This window comes from Python bivittatus, unplaced genomic scaffold (assembly GCF_059951505.1).
Source record: "Python bivittatus isolate LINGU-HERP-01145 unplaced genomic scaffold, Pbiv_v1 ctg000180_np1212, whole genome shotgun sequence".
Classification (NCBI taxonomy): domain Eukaryota; kingdom Metazoa; phylum Chordata; class Lepidosauria; order Squamata; family Pythonidae; genus Python; species Python bivittatus.
This window is the reverse complement of record NW_028277047.1, coordinates 2,928,835-2,948,257: the sequence shown is the minus strand read 5'-3', so window position 1 is coordinate 2,948,257 and position 19,423 is coordinate 2,928,835. Positions and strand designations below refer to the sequence as shown.

The window sequence follows — 19,423 nt, the reverse complement described above, 5'->3', positions numbered from 1 at the left end:
GGGGAGGAGGAAGAAAAAGGAGAGGAAGAGGAGGAGGGAGGAGGAGAATAAGAGGAAGAAAGAGAAGAGGAAGGGGAGGAAGAAAAAGAAGGGGAAGAGGAAGAGGAAGGAGAGAAAGAAGAAGGGGAAGACGAAGAGGAAAAAGAAGGGGTAGAAGGGGAAGAGGGAGGAAGAGGAAGAGAACAGGCAAAAACATCCATGAAAAAACCCCACCCTGCTCCCCATTTTCCGCCCCTCCCGAATCGCCAACGCCTCCAAATCGGCTGATCTGCCTATCAATCATCAGCCTCTTTGGATGCTCGATTCTGTAGCAGCCCCAGCAGCGGAAGGAAAGAAAGAAAGGAGCAACGTCGTCGTCTTTTTTTTTTCTTCACCTTTTATTTAAATTTTTTTTTTTAATAGACTAAGAGGAAGTATATGAAAACCACAAGCCAAAGTTCTCGGGGGAAGAAAACCAAATCAAATCCGACCCCAAAGTTAAGGAAAAAAAGAAAGAAAGGAAGGAAGGAAGAAACTGCACATACACCCAAAGAGAGATTTTTCTTCTTCTTCTTCTTCTTCTTCTTCTTCTTCTTCTTCCGGCCACGCGGAGTCGGCCGGCCCCTTACCACCACCACCACCCCCCCAGAAAAAAAAAGTGACTGTGCTGCTTGCATAGGTCTGGTCTTCACAGAAGACAGAAGGGAAGAACGCCCCCCCAAAGAAAAGACTCTGGCTTCAACAGGCAGGCCGGTGCCTGCCCCGTGCCCACCCCCTACAAGAACAATTTTATATAATCTATAGACACAGATAATAGAGTGCTTCTCTGTACAGAACAGATATGAGATATGTACAGGATTCCCCCCCCAGGACCTATGTATTGGGTGTCCTTCCAGCTCGAGAGCCCCCGACGTCCAAAGCTGCGGGGCGCGATGCCCCTCTCCGAGCCGGGCAGGGCTCTCCCCGGCCCCCCCTTCCCTAAACGGCCAGGCTTACAAACGGTCCATCTCCTGGCCCCGTCCTCCCACGCGTCGTGCGGCGAGTCCGCCGGTCCGGGAGAACGACGGCGATCCGGGCCTGCGATCCAAAGGCGCCGCGTTCCGCCGTAGCCGAAGGATTTAAAAAAAATAAAATAAAAAACCCGCCCCCCTTTTTTTCCAGGGGGACTCGATTTCCAGAGCCTGCCCGGGCGGGTGGGGCCGGGTAAGACCCCCTCCCCTTCAAGCAGGCTTCTCCCTCGGCAGGGAAAGCGAAGACGCCGAAGAGGGGCGAGGATTTGCCTTCGCTGGAGTGGCAGGACGGAGGAGCGTTATGCCCAGGACCCCCTCGCTCTTCTGCCCTTCTGCCACCCCTTCCCACCCAACCGTGTGCCTGAAAGTCTCTCCCTCTGGAACTTCACTGTAATATACTTTGTTTTTCGGTTCGCCAACCAACGCCAAGGAAACCTTGGGGAGGAGACCGGGCCCGCGTGGGGAGGGGGCTGCTGCTGGGCCCCCTCCCGCTGCAATCCACACAGCTAGGAGGCCAGGAGGATCATAAGGAAGAAAGCCACAGCCACAGCCAAGGGCAAGTGTTCCCGTTTCGGACTGGTCCCGCTTATACTTTTTTCCAGCTTGGGCATCTCTGGGTTAAAATTATCTGCGGGGGGGGGGAGAAAAAGAGAAGGAGAGAGAATGAAAAGGGGGGGACAGATCGGAGCCAGAAGGGTAGGGCATGCCCCCTTCCCCCAATCAATCCTGCTCAAAACGCCACGCTTTTCTCGGACCCCCGGTGCGCCGTGCAGGGCGAGTGGTGCTCAGGACGACGCAGGATTTGGGGGAATCCTTAGCCTCTTCCTGCAAGAGGCTTTACAACCCCCAGGGAGGCGGGAGGCTGTGTTTCGGAGAGGGGCCCCGGCCCCTCAACCCTCCTTCCCCTGCCAAAGGTACGCGGACACTCACCCAAATCCTCGATCTTCACTTCCGGCCCGATGGTGAAGTGTGGGAGAGTTGGAACGGCCACCCTGTCCCCTGAAAACGATGCTGTGGGCAGGAGAGGGGGGAAGGAATTACCTCTGGGGTGGGACGGGGCTCTGGAAAGGACTGGGCTGCCCCCCTGCAAGGTTTTCGCTGCCCCCCCAGGCCCCAACTACAGGCTTTTGGGGGGGCCTGGTAGTTCGACGACGTACAACGTCAACTCTGCACCTGGATTTCACCTGGCGGGGAAGCCCAACTTAGGGAGAAACTTCCTGCAAGGACAAATCACCTCCAGGTGCAGGTCTTGAGGTTCAGAGGCTGCATTTTAATAAGGGGGGGGGATCTCAGCCCTCATGAGGACTAGTGGCGTGATTTCGAAAAGGATGAAAGCAGTTCAGAATTTCTCAGGGCCACACCCCGGAGCAGGGGCATCCTGTGTGAATCCCACAGGAGTTTTTTTTCTGGACAGAAGGAAGAGGGAACACCCACGGGGGGTGCGGGGAGGACGGGCCAAGGGCAACGAAGGGGCTTGACGCACAACGGTTTGCACGAGAGCCCGGAAAGGTGCAAAGGGGAAAGGAGGAGGGCACTCACGGGAACGGCAGCAGACGAAAACCTTCATGCGCAAGCAGGACCGGCGATGGTTGTGCGTCGGGGTGGCTGAAAAAGAGCAGGAACTCAGCTGGAGGAGGTCACCCTGGCCCGTTTCATTGCTCCTGGCCCAGCCTTCGCTTGGCAGGGGGAAGATTTCATCCCCAAAGCAAACCCGGGGCAGAATTAGGTGGGAGGCATCAGTGGCGTGACTCAGTCTGGGGCAACCGCCTATCGTCTCCTTTAAGCATCAGTCTTTTGCTTAGAACCATGAGGACTAGAACCTTCCTTCCTTCCTTCCTTCCTTCCTTCCTTCCTTCCTTCCTTCCTTCCTTCCTTCCTTCCTTCCTTCCTTCCTTCCTTCCTTCCTCCCTCCCCCCCCTTTCCCTTCCCTCCATCTTCTATCTCCCTCCCTCCCTCCCACCCTCCCTCCCAGGCCATCTTCCCCAACTGTCCACCACTCCAACTCCTATGTTCCCCAGCCCAACCAGGAGACCTTCTCCCCCTCCCCCTTAACACACTGGATGCGTTCCAGATGTTCGGACCTCGTCCAGCCTGTCTCTTTCCCCCACCCTCTTGACCCCCTGCTCCAGGCCCCCCAGTCCTCCTCCTCCTCCTCCTCCTCCTCCTCCTCCTGCACAATGCATTTTATTTCCTCCTCTGACTTCTGAACCATTAGCAACCGGCTCGGGCGGGTTTTCTTTGCTTTAAAAACACGTCAAGCTAGAAAGGGAAGGGGGGGGGCTCTGATCTTGAGTAAAATGTTTAATCTCACAGCTTGATCGGGGCGTAATTACGGGGGGATTTGGCCACTTTCAGCAACATCGCTCTGCTGAAAAGGCAGTGGGGCTTGTTTGCCGTTCGGGAAGAGAAGGAACGACGTGCTGGTTATTTGAGCTCTGGTTTTTAAACCAGCAGCGGGAGGTAACCGAAATCTGAGGGATGCAAAAAGACAGAGAAGCAGCGGGGCTCTTGTTTGGGGGGGGGCTGGCTTTCTCTTCTCGGATTCAAATAAGGCACCAAGCCGCTGTGTGGTTCCTTTAGTGTCGTGCCTGTGGGTTGTGCGATCCCGGATTGCCGGCTTATCCAACAAAACGTCACTCAGTGGGGCACGGTGAGGTGTGATGTGGGCAGCCTGGCCTACCTCGCAGGGCTGTGGGGGAGAGAAATGGGGCGAGAACAGCACTGCCGCGCGCGCCGTGGAAATCTTCCAATGGCGCAGAAGGTTTTTGCTGCTCTTATGGCTTGGCCAAGGGCGCCCCCTGGTGGCCAACCATCCTATCCTCCTCTTTAGCTCAGCCACTAAACTTCTGCAAAGGACGGGAGTCTTTCCTTTTTAAAAGCAGGCAAATAAGAGGGAAAGGGGACCGTCGGATTTCTAGAACTTCCTGGGAAGGTAAGGAAGGTTTCCATCAAAAACAGTCCCTGCATTACAGGGTCTTTGAGGCAGGGAAAATGCAGGAAAATGGAAAAGGAAAAAAAGGGGCCCTTGAACAAATCAAACTCGTTTCCACTGCAAATGTGCCAGAGCCTTCTGCACCCAGAGCAGGGCTTGTGTTCCTGAGCCACGGCTCATCTAAAAAGAAAGCAAGGGTCTAGTCCTCGTGGTTCTTATTTCAGTTAAAAAAGACAGAGGCATCAGCCTTAGGAGGAGCCAAACCGCTAATATGTTGAGCTTGGATTTACGTGGAATGGTTTTGGGTCTCACGTAAAAGTTCCCCCCGCTCCGCCAGGAGATGCTAAGCAGTGGGATGGGTTTTCCCCACTCACACAGCCCAAACGTGTGACCCAGGTCACTGAACCCTAGTTTATGCAATTAACTGCATTTTGAAGGTTTGCAACACCCACTGATCCATGGACAAGCCCAGAGCTTTCACATCGAGCTTAAATGCAGTTAGCTAATTGGTGGGGGAGTGGGTCGTCTGAACTCAGCCTATGTGAAGCCCCTTATCCTGTGTCAGACCACCATCCTATGGCCAGTGAGCTATTAGACACGAAGCACCGCCCTGTGGTCTCAGAGCAACGTCCTTTTTAGTCTGGTGTTTGATTCTCCCACTGGTGGTGCCCGAGATGGACACAGGTCCCCATATCATACCCCCATAACTGGCACCTGGAGCGACACTGCCTGCAACTGGGAGGTAACATGGAGTCTTCATGACCAATAACCCGTGGTAAACCCATCTTCTGTGAATTTATCCAAACTCCTTTTAATAGGGGGAGGTGGCCCCGTTGAATCAAGCCAACTTCTTCCTAGTGTCTGCCATCAAGAGCTGGGTGCATGTCGTTTTTTGGAGTGCAACGCACAGTAAGAAATGCATCCCGCCACGGAATGATTAGGGCAAAGGGGTCGGTGAGGAGAAAAGACGCGCAACTCACAGATGTAGTAATATTCGTGGCCAGCGTGGAATTCATAACCCAGCGAGAAGGCACTGTAACGCTGAAATTTCTCCGAGAACTTGATGGGGCTGTGCGGCGCGTGAGGACGGTTGCACTCCCAGCGTTTGAAGCCTTGGCTGATATCGCACGTCTGGTAGCCTTCCAGGCTTACCATGTAGAGGACGTACTGCTCCATGCGCCCCTCGGGCACCGAGGTGTTGTAATGGGGGCAATAGATGTCCAGGTAGTCGTTGACGTTCACCTGGACCGTGTAACCTTCTCGCCGTAAGCTAGAGAGGGAAGAGGAGGAGAAGGAGAACGTTAGCTCTGGAGGTCCCCGGAGGACTTGAGCTAAGGAAGGGCCTTCCCATGATGACTTCTTCAACAGTGGTATCTGGGCATATGCAGAGGGTGATGAAGGAGGAGATGGAGATGGAAATGGAGATGGAAGGAGAGGGAGGGAGGGAGGGAAGGAAGGAAGGAGAGGAGGAGGAGGAGGAGTGGTGGTGAAGGGTATGGATGGAAGGGGAAGGGGAAGAGGAAGAGGAAGAGGAGAAAGAGTGGTGGAGAAGGAGAAGGAGAAGGAGAAGGAGGAGGAGGAGGAGGAGAAGGAAGGAAGGAAGGAAGGAAGGAAGGAGAGAGGAGGAGGAGGAGGAGGAGGAGGAAGGCAGGCAGACAGGCAGGCAGGCAGGCAAGGACCATCAGCTGCATTTTTCTGACGCTGCTTCATCTCCAACAGGAGACCCAGCCCAACGCTCACATTTGGGGCAGGGGGAGAGAAGGATGCTTAGCAGGCTTCAGCAACGTTGCGACTTCTGAAATGAGAAGCGCCCTTGCGCTCTCCTTCGAGCATCACTATTTCCACGCACAGCCCGGGCCCGAAACGGTCTCGGCCGCTCTGCCTGTGCGCCTGGAGAGAGACCACCCGTCCCAACTTTCTTCCCCTCCTTTGGTCTCCCTCCCCCAAGTCCACAGCAAGGAATTAATTTGGCGACTCCAGCCCAGCGTGATCCATGGCCACTCTGGAGCCACGTGAATCTGCGATTTGCGCAGCCGTCGCTAGAGGCCACCACGGAGCCGAGCGCTATTTTCCCACCCAGCCGCGAATGCCAACGTCCCCCAGATTAAAAACAAAGACAGATATTTCTCTTTGGGGGAATTGCGTGTAGCCAACCGTACCCCATAAGCCAAATCGGTACATTTGGTACCGACGGTGCCCTGGGTTTTACGTCCTGATCCTGCTGGGTTTCGTCGCCCGTTAAAGAGATTAGATTTCAAGTTTCTAGGCCTTAAGGGGTGCACAACTGCTGCTTTGGAACAGCATCAAAAGCCAGAGAGAGGGTTGAATGGATGACTTCAGTCCCCCCAATTAAAACTGGGGGAAACCAGAATGAAAAGCGGGGGGGAAAGGTTTCTGCACATGTGCTCTCTTCCCCTACGGTCTGCCCCTTTGAAAATCCAGCCCTTTATTTATGAAATGTATAAACCCTCTTTATTTATCCTTTTTTAACCGCTCAAGGGCACGGCGTGCAAGAGCCGGGTTGCAATTTCTAGCAAGCCGGGATGTTTCTTCAACCCTTTTCCCCGAAGGAGGAGCGAAAAGGAACATGTTGGAAGTGGGCTGACGCAGCTCTCCGCAACCTTGGATCTGTGCAAGGCTTCCCACTACAACTCCCATCCTCCTGGATTACAGGCCCGGTGGACCAAGCCCTGGAATGGTGCCAGCTGGTTGAAAATCCAAGCCGGCTAAAAATGGGTTTTGACGATGTGCCATCGAGTCGTTTTTCGACGGCGAGCAACCGCGTCTCCAGACGCCGACACTGCCCCGATTGTAGGTGTCATGCAGAAGAGGACTTTTTATTAAAATAATTAGATTTTAGACCTTCCCCCACTTAATTGGACCCCCCCGCTGCAGCCCCTTTCGATCAGGAAGGAAAGATTTCGGTCTATCTTTTCGCTAACCGCCCGCAAGACGGTTGGTTCCTCCTTCCCCAGCCATGATGACAACGCCCATCTTCCCCAGCCAGCCTTTTGGTCGCCCAGGCTGACCTAGATGGCCCTCCTTGTTCAAGTCGGGCGTATTGGGCTTGGGAAAAGCTGCTTTATAATCTATTTATAACACGCACACGCACGGCCCTTGCTCCGAGATGTCCTTGCTTAAATGACATCAGTGGTTTTAATACCGCCAGGGGTCCCTCGCCCCCCCCAGTTGATGGACAGCTCATTAAATTGGACCGGACATCGGTCTCCAATCATCTTGCCTGGAGTAGCCACAAGCTCGGCAAAGCCTTTACGAGCCAGACAACGTCCCTCCCCGATCCGTACTCCAGCCAAGATAAGAGACATTTCGGTTTCCCAAGCTAACCCGCGTGCCAATCTCCCTGACTTCGTGGCCATGAAGTTTGCGGAAACATATTTAGCTCCATTCCAGGTTGGAACAGAGGAGAAACGATTCTACCCCATGCTCCTCTTTTTAATATATATATATTAAATATATATGCAACTTTCCATGTGATCTATTTTAAAATGTTATTTCCCTTGCCCAAAACTTGGGCCCGGGGCAAAATCTTGCTCTGCACCCCAGAAATCCATCTCCATGATGGGGCCTCGGCATTTCTGACGGGCCCTGCCTAGCGTTTGCACCTGAGCCCAACCTGTACTTCTTGAGGACTAGAAACTTAAGGGCGACTCCAGGTTTTAAAAGGCACGATGCTTCAGAAGGGCCACGGGGATATTCCGTGCTGAACGGGGTTCCTTGTTCAGGGTCAAGGGGTGGGAATGTGAGATGTATATATGTTTTCACACACACATACACCCCCCCCCCCCAAACAGGTAACTCACAAACTAATAAAGGTATTCAGAATTTGAATGCATTATTTAATGTCCCTCCATCCCGGGAATTTTTTTTTTCCAAAGGGATTGTGCCCCACTCCAACAGGAGTTAGCGCGACCGCGAAAAGCCGCGAGCCTTTTACAAGCCCACTTTGTAAAATATTATTCAATCATCTTCTCCTGCCTCTTCCTTCCCATTGTCAGTTCGGAACAGTTTGTATTTTTCTCCGCATTTTTGGCAGGCGACCCCCTGTTGCTGTTTAAATGTGACTGTTCCTTCTGTTTACTGCGCTACGTGTTTTTAGACTGAATTAAAAAAAAATAAAATATCCATGCCCGTTTTTACTGGAAACGCTTCTGCTCTAAAGCTGTTTCAGTGCCTAGCAAGGTAGGGGTGGGGGGAAAAAAGGAGAGATTAAAAGAAAAACACCCATATTTGTGTATAAGTCCCAGGTGGAGAATGGAACCCTTTAAATAAATGCCCCCCCGATTTTTTTTGCCAATGGGTGCCATCGTGGACATTTCAAAGCAGTCAACAGGTTTGCTTTTCTAAAAAAAGGGGATGCAGTAAGGAAGGTAGGAAGGGAAGAAAAGGAAAAAAATATGTGGAATTTGAGGGGGAGGGAGACAAGCTGACAGATCTGAGCAGAAAAACAGGAGGCCGCCATCTAAGCAATCTAATTCTGCCTTCCCAATATTGCAATCCTCTAGGTTGGGGGAGCACGCGGACACCCCAATTTTGCCTTGCTGGATGCAATGGCGAAAAAAGGAGGGTTGGAGAGGAAGAAAGGAGGAGAAGAACGGCAGAGACGCGTGGATCCGCGACCTGATCCAAAGGGTGACTTAAGGGTGGGGGCGCTGGGGGTTTCTCAGAGAGCCGGGTCTGGCCCCTGGGGCCTGGGAAGGAACGAGGGCCGGGGGCTTCTGAGCATACGCAGAGTGCGTTTGCTTCCCGGATGGGAAGGGGGCTCCCAGGGAGGCCGGAAAGGCAAAGAGTAAGCCTGTCCCGTGCAATCTCATTTTTTAACTCCAGCTTCCATCATCCTTGGCCCTGCTGGGCAGAGAGATGGGGCTTTCCGGCCCGGGCCTAGGAAAGAGAGGACCAGGATGGATCAACCTGGGTTAATTCATTTGGGGTCTCTAAGTATAGCCTTGCAAACCGTCCCTCCGAAAAAGCCTTTCCGAACCCGCTTTCCGGCGAAGGGAGCCAAGATCGCGTTCCAGGCCGTTCGGGATCGGCTCGGACTTCCAACGCTTTTCCGACGCAAACAAGTGCACAGATCCAAGCCATTCGTGGGGCGCAGCAGGCCGGGGTGGGTGGCCCGGAGGGATCCACATGAGCCACACGCAGGATCGTGGGCAAATTGTGCAAATTCGTCCCGTCTCTCCTATCTGAATTATCCTAACGAGGAGACGTTGGGGAGCAAAATTTGGGGAGGGGGGAGCAACTGTAAGGAATGGGGGGGAGCCGTTCGGGGCAAGCCTGAGATTTGCACGAAGAGAAGACGCGGGTGCGGGTGGGCGAGTGTGCACGGAAGAGGAAGAACGAAACTCCCAAATTCAACTCCCAGAATTCCCCAGCCAGCATGGCTGGCTGGGGAATTCTGGGAGTTGTAGTCCACCCATCTTAAAGTTGCTGAGGTTGAGAAACAATGCTCAAGAAGAAGCAAGCAGAGTGAGGACTGGCCATCTGTGATCTCCCGTAGCCTGATCTTAGTTTCTTCGGGTCGAGAAGCCCAGTTTTTCTTCCCAACTCACGGTTTGCAAACCTGGACTCTCTCTGCATTGCCACCGCCGAGCGAACAGCATCTCTGGCCTCCAGAGTCCGGTTCGAAGAGACCAAGCGAGATTTGGGGCCCTGGAGAATGCTCGGGTCCTTCCCTGGGGGGGCCGTTGCTGCTCGGCAGAAGCAGGAGAGCCAAACATGCTCACGAGCGCAAGAGGTGCTAATTGCAACCTAGCAAAGCAATTAAGACAAGGGTGCTCATGAGAAAAAGCAGGTTATGGAGGGGGGAGGCATCTGCAGCAGAGCCTCCTGGAGGAGAAAAGGGAACCGAAAAGCCGTTTTCCTCTACCCTCCTGCTCCTTCTTCCTCCGCTGAGGTGGCGCAAAGAGGTCCACTGAATGGGATTATGCAGCCGCAGGAGAAGAGAGTGAGTTTGAGCTTCCCCAAAAAGGACAAACGGGACTGGGGTTATACCAAGGGAGAGTACTATTCAGTATAAGGTCCCTTGGAGCAGAGGGGGGAATGAATACAATTAATAATAATAATAAAAAAAATTAACACTTCCTAAACCATCTGTCCGTCTTTACCGTAATTATTTCCCCCTGGGCTGGGGATGATGGGATCGGCAATGTCGGAGGGCGCTGGGTTGAGAAAAGGGGGCTGCAGGGTTTTGCGCGCTCGCTGGCAGGCGTCCAGGCAGCCAGCGCCCCCCTTCTCCCTCCAGCACCGCTAATCCCGTTACCCACTTCCTGCAAAGGGTGCCTCTAGGGAGCCTCCGTTATCCTGATCGGGTGCCACCAGCCGCCTCTGATCTGCTCCTGAGAGGCCCCTGCCGGGCCTAATCGGGGACCCGTTTTGATAACTGTGACAGCCCGAGACGCGGGCCACTGACACACGCGCGCGCCAACCCCAAGGCTCGCCAGTTAATTAGCAGCGGCTTCCGCGCAGCGCCGGGAAAGACGCCGCAGAAATGAAAGGCATGAGGGTGGCATTCTGCAGTGGTGCATTGAGCTTTCAAAGCACCCTCTCCCCTCCCACCCCCAAACCTAAGCCAGCTTTCCAAACTGCAGAACAAAACCCCCGTTGGTGCCCCCTAAAATGTGCCCGCAACCGGTGCCGCGCTTTTTAAAAACCAATAACCCCTTGGAAGCAATGGAAAAAAGCGCAAACCGGCGACCGTCGTGAGCTCTGAACCACCAGGCCAACCTGGATGTTGCCCCTACATATGCTTCCCCCCCTCCTCATCCCGCCCCATCGCTTTTCCTCACATGTTGCAACTTCTGGTGCACAAGCTGGAGAACAGAGACTGTCCCACTGGGGTTCCAGAAGCCTCTGAGGGAAAGGCTCGGAGGCCCTCTGCGCATGCTCAGAAGCCCAGTCGTGGCTGCGGGGACCCAAGGCCCTGGCTTCTCGCCAGTGACCATCTGGACAACCCATCCAGACGACACAGACCATGAAAAACCCCAAGAAAATTGCCTCTTCTGCCATCTGCTGCCTCTAAACAGGAGCAGGATCAGAGCGTGGGCGCCTCATTTTCCCCGTGGATGCCCTCCATTGGGATGAATCTTCCTGCTCCGGATCCGCCTGTGGCCATGCCCGTTCCGGCTTGATGCCACCTTCTTCCAAGCCATGCGCAATCCCGGTTTCTGGAACATGCCGGCCCGCCCACCAGCCGAAGATTCACGCCTGGGAATGTTCCCGGGGATGCAGATCTCCGGCAAGCCTCGACGGGCCCTGGTTTGACGGGAGGCATGTGAAAAATGCCGCCGAGTGAGTCAGATCCTGCCTCTGCTGGGGACTCTCAGCCTGGCACCTTCAAGCCACGGCTGGGCGGGTTGGCTGGCATCGTGGTTCGCCAGCCTAGCGTCACCGCCCAGCCTGCTACGAACGCCCGGCTGAAATCATAAACCCCTTTTCCCATCAGGATCCGGGTTTGATGGATGGAGGCGCCCACCGCATTTGCGGTTTGTTTTAGAAGTTTGTTTTAACCTTCTAAGATCAGCGAGGCGCCAATGGTGGCTTATGACAAACCACGGCTTGCTGGGACGTTTCAACCCAGCCTGGCCGTGGCTCCCCGAAATCAGAAAATAGGAGTAAACGGGAGGCCTTTTTCACCTGGCAAAAGAAATTAAACCCAAAGGAATTCAGCAATCAGTAGCCGAGCCACAGATGTCTTTACTTTATCCGGTTTTAAAGCCAAACACACAGATGAAGCCTAGCCCCACTTTTCCTTCGTGTGGGCTCCCCTCTTCCCCAAACCGGGGGGCTAATTTTGGATAGGTGGGGTGGGAGTCATCCCAACCCCTCTCCCCTAATTCCGGATATCAACGTTCTCTCCGCATCGAGACCGACGTTCGCCTTTCGCGAACATGAGCCCGGCCAAGAGAGGGTGGGCTAGGAGCGCGCAGGTAGACTGCCCCTGCCAGGGAGGCTCCATTCCTGCCCCTTCCGAAGCGCCTGCTAAGAGGCCTCGCCAAACAGGGACCGCTGAAAAGCGTCTCCCGTGGAAGATCCGCCTGCTCTGCAGGTAGGAGACGTTTAGCAGGCTTTTTCTTTCCTTTTGTAATGTGGGCTGTCGTTTGGCGCAAAGGTGTGCGGAGAACACCCTGTTGGTTCTCCCTCGGCCAGGGTTTGGCACAAACCTCGGGAGAGCGTCTCCTGCGATGGGGCCTATTAAACCGCGGCAGGCTGGTAAACAGGCCCAATAATAAACTGGAAGGTTAGAGAAACGCTTCTCCCCAAGGAAGCGGCGCGCGTGCGGATCTGGAACCGAAGCTGGAACGGCACGCCAGTAAAACAACAAGCTTAATCCTTACCCCCCTGAGATCCATGTTCCCCCACTCTCTTTTTATTATTATGAATTAAGAATTATGTCCCCCCACGCTGGATCTGCAAGGAGGGGAGCTGATCCTTAACAAAGGGATAAAAAACGCTCTGCACGTGCCCAGAGGCAGAAGCAGCGACTGAAACCCTCTGGCAGACGGGGAAGGGGAGGTTGGCAGAGGCAGGCGAGGGTGGCGATCCGAAATGGGGACCTGGTGTACTTGAGAGGAGGAAGGGGAAAAAAAACTCTGCACGTGTTTGGAGGAACTTCCGCAGGGACGCGAAAGCTCCCAGAGGGTGAGGTGCCCACTGGGCCTAGGAAAACTCCCCTTTGTTTATCCCCAACCGATCTATTTCAAGCAAAGGAAGCTGGAGTGAGGGAATGCGGAGACCGCAATCGCTCAGTTTCCCAACAGCCCTGCGAGGTAGGCTGGGGGAACAGGGGAAGGCAAGCCGGCAAGGGCCACCTGCGCTCTCTGAAGCCGTCTTAGGAGCCCACGTTTTGGAAAGTCTGGGCCCCGTTAAAAAAAGAAAAGTAATTAGAAGGGGGGAAAAAAGAGAAAGATCGATCAGGCGCGGACTGCATGGAGATAAATGCCTCCTGAACGCCTAAAGGTTTTTGTAAGTGGAAAGAGCTGTCTTTCCAGCAAGCAAACTGTTTATTCGGAATATTAAGCAAAATCTGGGCTCTGCCAGGGAGGAATCTTAACCCAATTTGCACAAGCAGGATTGCGTAAGCCTTTTACGCCGATTTGCATTTCCAGAAAGAATCCAATTTCTTTCTTTTTTTTAAATTAGACTCCATTAGGAAGACGATACCCAAACCCACCCCAGGCGATTCTGGCAAAAGAACAGAACTTTTGTCAACGCGGCACCGACGGGCCAGAAACCTCAGCCTGAATAACCCTGGGATTCCTTCCTGCCCCGACCTGACATCCATGAGGACTAGAAGCGTCTTCTTCCTCCAAAGCTGCAGCTCGCAGCTTCCCAAAGACGGCACGACGTTTTTGCGTTCACGTTTCGCCGCGGCGGATTTGGAGACGGCTTTGTGCTTCGGCAAGCGTGCAACGGCCGTCGCCGGAGAGCGCGTGGAGGGTGTCCAGACATCCCACCCCACCCGCTGATGCTCAGCTCTGCCCAGAACGTATGACGTGCCGCGCACCGGCTGGCCAGAACGTTGTGCGAAAGGACACCATAACTCACTTTAGCTGTAGTGTCGCTTGGCTCCGGTTCACACCTTTCACGCTGCCGCAGCGTTGGGGGAAGGGAGCAAACGAGAGCTGCGACTGTGGGAAGAGGCAAAGTCTTTGGCTCTGGGGTTCGGGCACAACCGGCCTACCTCGCAGGACTGCTGTGGGGCCCTTCGAGAGTTGCATGTCTGGTCTAAGACATCTTCAGCAAGGGTCTCGAGGATCAGTATCATCACCGTGTAAGGCAAGCAGGGCGGGCCCAGCCTGCAAATCTCCATGCAATTGTTAGGAAAGAGAATTATTATTTTACGCCCCTGAATGCCGAGAAATTTGGCAAGGGAGGGAGGTGCAGCTTCTCCCCTGGCACGGGGTTGAGAGAAGGCTTAGAAGTTCCTCGCAAGGAAATGTCAGGCTGTTCCGGAGACCAGCTGATCACGAGCCGATTCCCACGTGCGGGTGTCGGGGGCCGAGCCTCCACCTTCAGAGGCAGTCTATCTCTGAGAAGCAGAGGAGGGGCAGCAAAAAAAAAAGGGGGGGACATTGCTTTCCCCCCTTTTGGGAAGCTCCCTGGAGCCAGCCCCGGTGGCAGATTGGCAGAGGAAGAGTTAAGCCCCGAGGCAGAATGGAAAGCCATTTCTTCTGCACGACTGGGTTTTTAGAACAGCTTTTACGGCAATGACATTTTCCATCATCCTGTCGGAGCTGGGCGGGCGAAGACCACTGCCAGGGCTACTGCAGGGCAGAGGAGGCCAGGCACGGTGCCCGGGGCCGGGAAGCGCTCCCCGGTATGCTTTGGCGAGGAGGGAGGAAGGGGCAGGAACGCAGGAGGAAGACCCAGGCTGCCGCACAAGCCAGCGAGAGGCAGGCACGGGGTGGGCATAGCAGCGGGCAGCTTCTCCCTCGGGCTCCGCAGACGGTGCCACAGGAAGGGAAAACAGGCGCGGGAGATCAGGAAGGCTCGGAAACGTTGCAATGGATCTGCCAGGGACTAAGAGAGGAACCCATTTGGCTGTTGAGGGCGAGCATCCCAGGGGGTCGAGAGCAAGGCATGATGGGAATATCCCTTCCAGCTTATAGATGGCCGAGTGTGGATGCTAGGGGCTGGTCTAGGCATGGGCACCACCCCCAGACTGGTTAAGACACTGTTTCTCAACCTTGGCCACATGAAGATGTGTGGACTTCAACTCCCAGAATTCCCCAGCCAAGGTTGAGAAAAACTGAGTTAAGAGATGGAAACAAGGTCTGGACTGCTCCAAATTTCAGGACGGGTTCATTGACCAGTTTGCAGGATGCCCGGACCCCCTTTTTCTGGAGGGGGCCCTCATTTCCCGCTCTCGCCGAACGAGGTCCTGGCGAGATCAAGCCATGAACGACAAGGCCCAGGCAGGATTATAACGGTGACACCACCGTGCATTGGCAACTACCGCACGATGGCATTTCTGTTTCTCTTCCGGCATTTCTCGTGCCAGCACGAAGTTGGAATTTTGCTCCCCGCCTTTTGCTAGCCGGCCTGAGCGCGCTGGGTTTTTTTTTAAAAAGAGAAAACACAGGAGACAGAATTACTCCCCAAAGGAATGCCTCTCCCCTCTTTATAAGGCTGCTGTTCCATTTGCAATCTGAATTCCCCCTTTGCCAACTGGGTGAATGCCCCCTGTTTGATCCAGATGCTCGCCAGATCGCAGCTTCTCCCTGCCCAAAACCAAGCACGGTCCACGGCGGCCACCCGTGCCCAGCGGCCGGGCAGAGAGTGGCACAACTGACCTTTCATTTCATTTCTTCCTCCCTCAGCCTCGTTCCAGAAGAGGAGAAACCTGGCCGGCTGGCACTCGCTGGCCCCTTCTTGCCACCACCATGGCCAGGGTCGGGAAAACATCGACTGGGTGAAACCAAACCAGTCCATCGATTTGACGCTGGGTTTTCCCACGGTGTGCACAGCGCAGAAGCCAGACCGGAGAGGAAAGAGGCAGAAAAATGGGGGGTCTGATCTTTTGGGGGGGTTGAGAATGCCAAGGGAAGGTAGGCTTCCCACGGGGGACAATTCAGAACTCACATGGGGCAGAGAAGAACCCATGTCGGATTCCGTGTCATTTGCAGGTGGATTAATTTCAGCTTGATGAGCGTGAAAAGCAGAGGCTGGTTCGGACGTTGGGGGTCTTTGCTAGAAAGGGGGGGGGGGAAATAAAACCTAACGGGGGGTGCATTCAGCCTCCAGGAAGGCCGGCCGACCGTGACCCCCAGCAATTTGTTTGCAAAGAAAGAAGCCGTCCCCCCACATTCTGCAAGCGAGGAAGGTGCCAGGGAAAACGTCGGAGAGGTTTGGGTGAACGAATGAATGAAACCGATCGTCAGAATGAAACCGATTCACAACTGTTTTCCCAGGAGTTTCTGCCCCACTTTGCACTGGCAAAGGAGGCTGGGAATTGTAGCTCTGCCCCGTTTGGAGGTTTAGCAGCAAGGCTGGTAGATGGAGAAGGGAGGGGAGCTAGGACGGTGTGCCCTCGCGGCCCTGGCATCTAGTGGGCCACAACCAGCGCATAGGTCCGCCAGGCCAACTTTGCAAGGTCGTTGTTGCAGAAGATACCGTGACCCCTTTCTCAAACGTATTCAATGCCAGCTGGGCCTGGGGGGGGCGGGATTTTAAGGAGCAGGAGATTTACACCTGGGCCATTGGCACACCGGCTCCCACGCTGCCCTGCCCAAAATATGCCCTACGTTCTGGCCACAGAAGATAAAAAATGGAACAAAACAACCCAACCCAGACTCACTTTTTGGCATTTTCTCCTTCCCAGCCAGGCAGGCCAGCAAAGCTGAAACAGACCGGCTTGGGATAACAGGATCAATGGGATTTTTAATTGGGCTTTAATTAATCAATCAATCTAGGCCTGACAATGTAAAGTGAGAGAGTGCGTGGCCTGACTCTGGGCATACAACCTGCCCCCCCAAAACAGATCATAGCACCATGATTTGGGCGGCCAAATCAGCCCCCCGCCCCCCCGGTTGCATTTCTCCAGGGCTGGACGTTCCCTGGTAGACTCCCTCTGCCAATGGAGGTTCCACACTGGAGGGGGGGCGCTCCTTCTCAAAATGACCCCGTTTCCAAGCTCGGGACTGACTCGTCCCTTGCACAGGAAGTCGAAAGCGGCCCGCACAGACCCCCGAGGGTCTTCGGTGCATGCTCAGAAAAGCCTCTTCCTTTATGAGCCCCGTTCAGGTCCAGACGCCCGGCATTCTTGGCGCGCTAAGCTTGGGTTTCCAGCTGTCTCTTTCGTACCGGCGTGTGCCCACGCCTCTTTTCACACCTACGGTTGTAGAAACCCTCCCCACATCACGCGGCAGAAAAAGCCGGCTTGAATGAGATGTCATGAGTCATGAGACGGGCGACGAGGAGCTGCCTTGCCCGCGGGGTCTGGCCTGGCCTCTTCCTGTCCAAAGCGGGGTGCACAGATCCGCCCCCCGCTTCCCACGATCTTCGCGAGCAACAGGCCGTGCTTTGTTTCCACGAACGGAAAAGGCCCCGGAGTGCAAATTGCTCAAGTGTCACCTCCCTGTTTCTCAACCCGGATCGGCTCCAGATGTGCCAGAGTTAACGCAGGCCCCCGGCCGAGAAGAAAAACACTTCGCACATGCTCCAGGCAAGGCTGTCAGGGCTCCGTATGGTGTAGAAACCTGATGCTTTGAGCAGGGGGACGCGGGTTTCAGGCAAGTGACGTGGCTGAAATGGAGACCCCCCCCCCCTTTTCCACGTGGGTTAATAATTTCTCCCTGTTCCTATTTTATTTTATTTTATTTTATTTTATTTTATTTTATTTTATGTTATTTCATTTCAGATGCTATGCTCTTTAGCCCAGAGACTTTAAAAAAACAGCCGCAACTTCGGAGCAGACGGAACAGGGCCCTACACTGAAAATAGCAGCCTTTTAAGCTCTGTTTGGGGCACGATTTTAATTCTTAAAAATAAGGGCAAAAGCACGAGGTCCGTTTCCCGGTTCAAAGCACAAGGATTTCTCTATTCCCCAGCCCAAGAAACAAAGTTCCTTTTTGTTCATCTCTTCCGGCAGACATAACCCTACGTTGACATGGATTTCCCCCAATACCCGCCTTTGCCTCTCCATATAAATTCCTGGGGTGGAAAGAAAGAATGGAATAAGTAAGGAAAAAAATTGTTCTCCCTACTGTGTCTTTTTTTTTAGACTTGGGTTTGTTATTCTTCTACCCCAAGGATGCACCTGAACGTGTATTTATTTATTAGATAGGTATCCCCACCTTTATTGCAGGCGTTTAAGGGCACGTCGTACCATTTTCCCCACTAACAGCCCTGTGAGGTAGGCCGAAGGGCCAAAGAGTCATTGGCACCCCAGAGAAAGGAATGGGTACCAGGAGGGTGTGTGCAGGCCAGCAGTGGAGGAGGGACAAAGGCTCTCTGCACGTACTCAGAAGCATGCCCGGTCTTGCAAAGGCTTAAGGGCCAATCTCGGTCTCTAAAAAAACGCATTTTCCAGGGCAGACGGGGAGTTGCCTCTTAAGGAGCCCCCAAGCCAGATCCAAAAGCCACCGAGCATCGTTCCTTCTCTGTTCCCCAAGAGCCAGAATTCACTCACAAAGGTTCCACATGGCAATTGTCACAAATAATCTTTGCACCGAATTCTCCCGAGAAATTCCCCTTTCTCGGTTTGCACGCTTGCTCAGTTTTTAAACCAAGTCACTAGTCCTCAGGAAGGGGAAGCGAAGCTGGCGAGCAAAGGGCCGTTACTGCCGAGACGTCTAAGAGCGAGCGTACAAAGAGGAAGACTGAATAAGATGAAAAACTGCTTTTCCGTTTACTTGCTCGCGTGCTTGCTCAGGTTTGCAAATCAAGCCACTAGTCCTCGTGAAGGGGAAGAGAAAGCTTGCCGACACCAGGGCGATAGCGGCTAAAATCTGAAGCCAACAAACGAAAGGAATATCGCAACGAATAAGATGGAAATGACCTCCTTTCAGTTGACTGGCTAGCTTGTTTTTCAATCAAGACGCTAGTCCTCAGGAAGGGGAAGATAAGCTTCCTAAGAAACGGTTAATCCCGGATAAAGCTTGAAGCCAACCACCGAAAGTGTACTGAACAGGATAAGAATGACTCCCTTTCAGCGGGCTTGCCTGTTTTTCAATCAAGTCACTAGTCCTCAAGAGAAGGAAGACAAGCTTATCCACAAAACTGACAATCTGAAGCAAACAAAGGGAAGGGAATGCCGAGAAAGATCTACAGCCAGGATGTAAACCACCTTTATCACACCCACCTCATATATTTACCAACTATTCCATATACCAAACCTCCCCAGCTTTTTTTCTCTTTTTACGACGGGCGTTCAAAAAAACAGCCGAGTTCTCTCTTGCGTTTGGTCCAAGCTTTCAAAAGCTGGCCATGATTTTTCGGTTTGGAAATCTAAGCAAATATGAGACAAGCCCCAATGGACTCAGGACCCTGGCTGCAGCGGCCCGTTCCTTGCAACAAGCCCTGATTATCCTGGTTTATTGCTGCTAACATGGTCAATGCAAATATCACAAGTGCAGACAGAGTTTGATACTCGAGGCCAGCGGGTTCTTACGTCCAGGGTGCTTTAGGTTCAGACTCGGGTGGGAAACCCAGGGTTTGTGGTGCTGGGAGAGCAGGACAAGCCAGACTGGGGGATGACCAACATAGCTGAAACCTGGTTGGCCTGTTGATCGATGTCCAGTCGGCCGTTAAGGTCTTGCCCTGTTTTATCAATCCTATTGTTCCTCCCCCAAGAGATTCCCTGCTAATTTGCCTAGATCAGTGTTTCTCGACCTTGGCCGCTTTAAGACCGGTGGACTTCAACTCCCAGAATTCCCCAGCCAGCCAGGCTGGCTGGGGAATTCTGGGAGTTGAAGTCCACCGGTCTTAAAGCGGCCAAGGTCGAGAAACACTGGTCTAGAGCAAACCTAAGCAGCTGAGCCAA

At 53.8% G+C, this 19,423-nt stretch overlaps 1 protein-coding gene across 2 annotated transcripts in view; it reads right to left on the bottom strand.

The window, feature by feature from the left end:
• Window positions 1–363: 363 nt before the first annotated feature.
• Window positions 364–19,423, bottom strand: part of EFNA3 (ephrin A3) — a 50,388-nt gene continuing 31,328 nt past the window's right edge. For both annotated transcript variants that reach the window (XM_088137262.1, XM_088137261.1), the window contains 4 exons: window positions 4,902–5,191; window positions 2,529–2,594; window positions 1,920–2,000; window positions 364–1,617 (listed from right to left, as the gene is read on the bottom strand). In XM_088137262.1, the coding sequence (XP_087993388.1) occupies window positions 1,496–1,617; window positions 1,920–2,000; window positions 2,529–2,594; window positions 4,902–5,191 (559 nt within the window). In that variant the 3' untranslated portion in view covers window positions 364–1,495. The remainder of the gene's footprint in view (window positions 1,618–1,919; window positions 2,001–2,528; window positions 2,595–4,901; window positions 5,192–19,423) is intronic.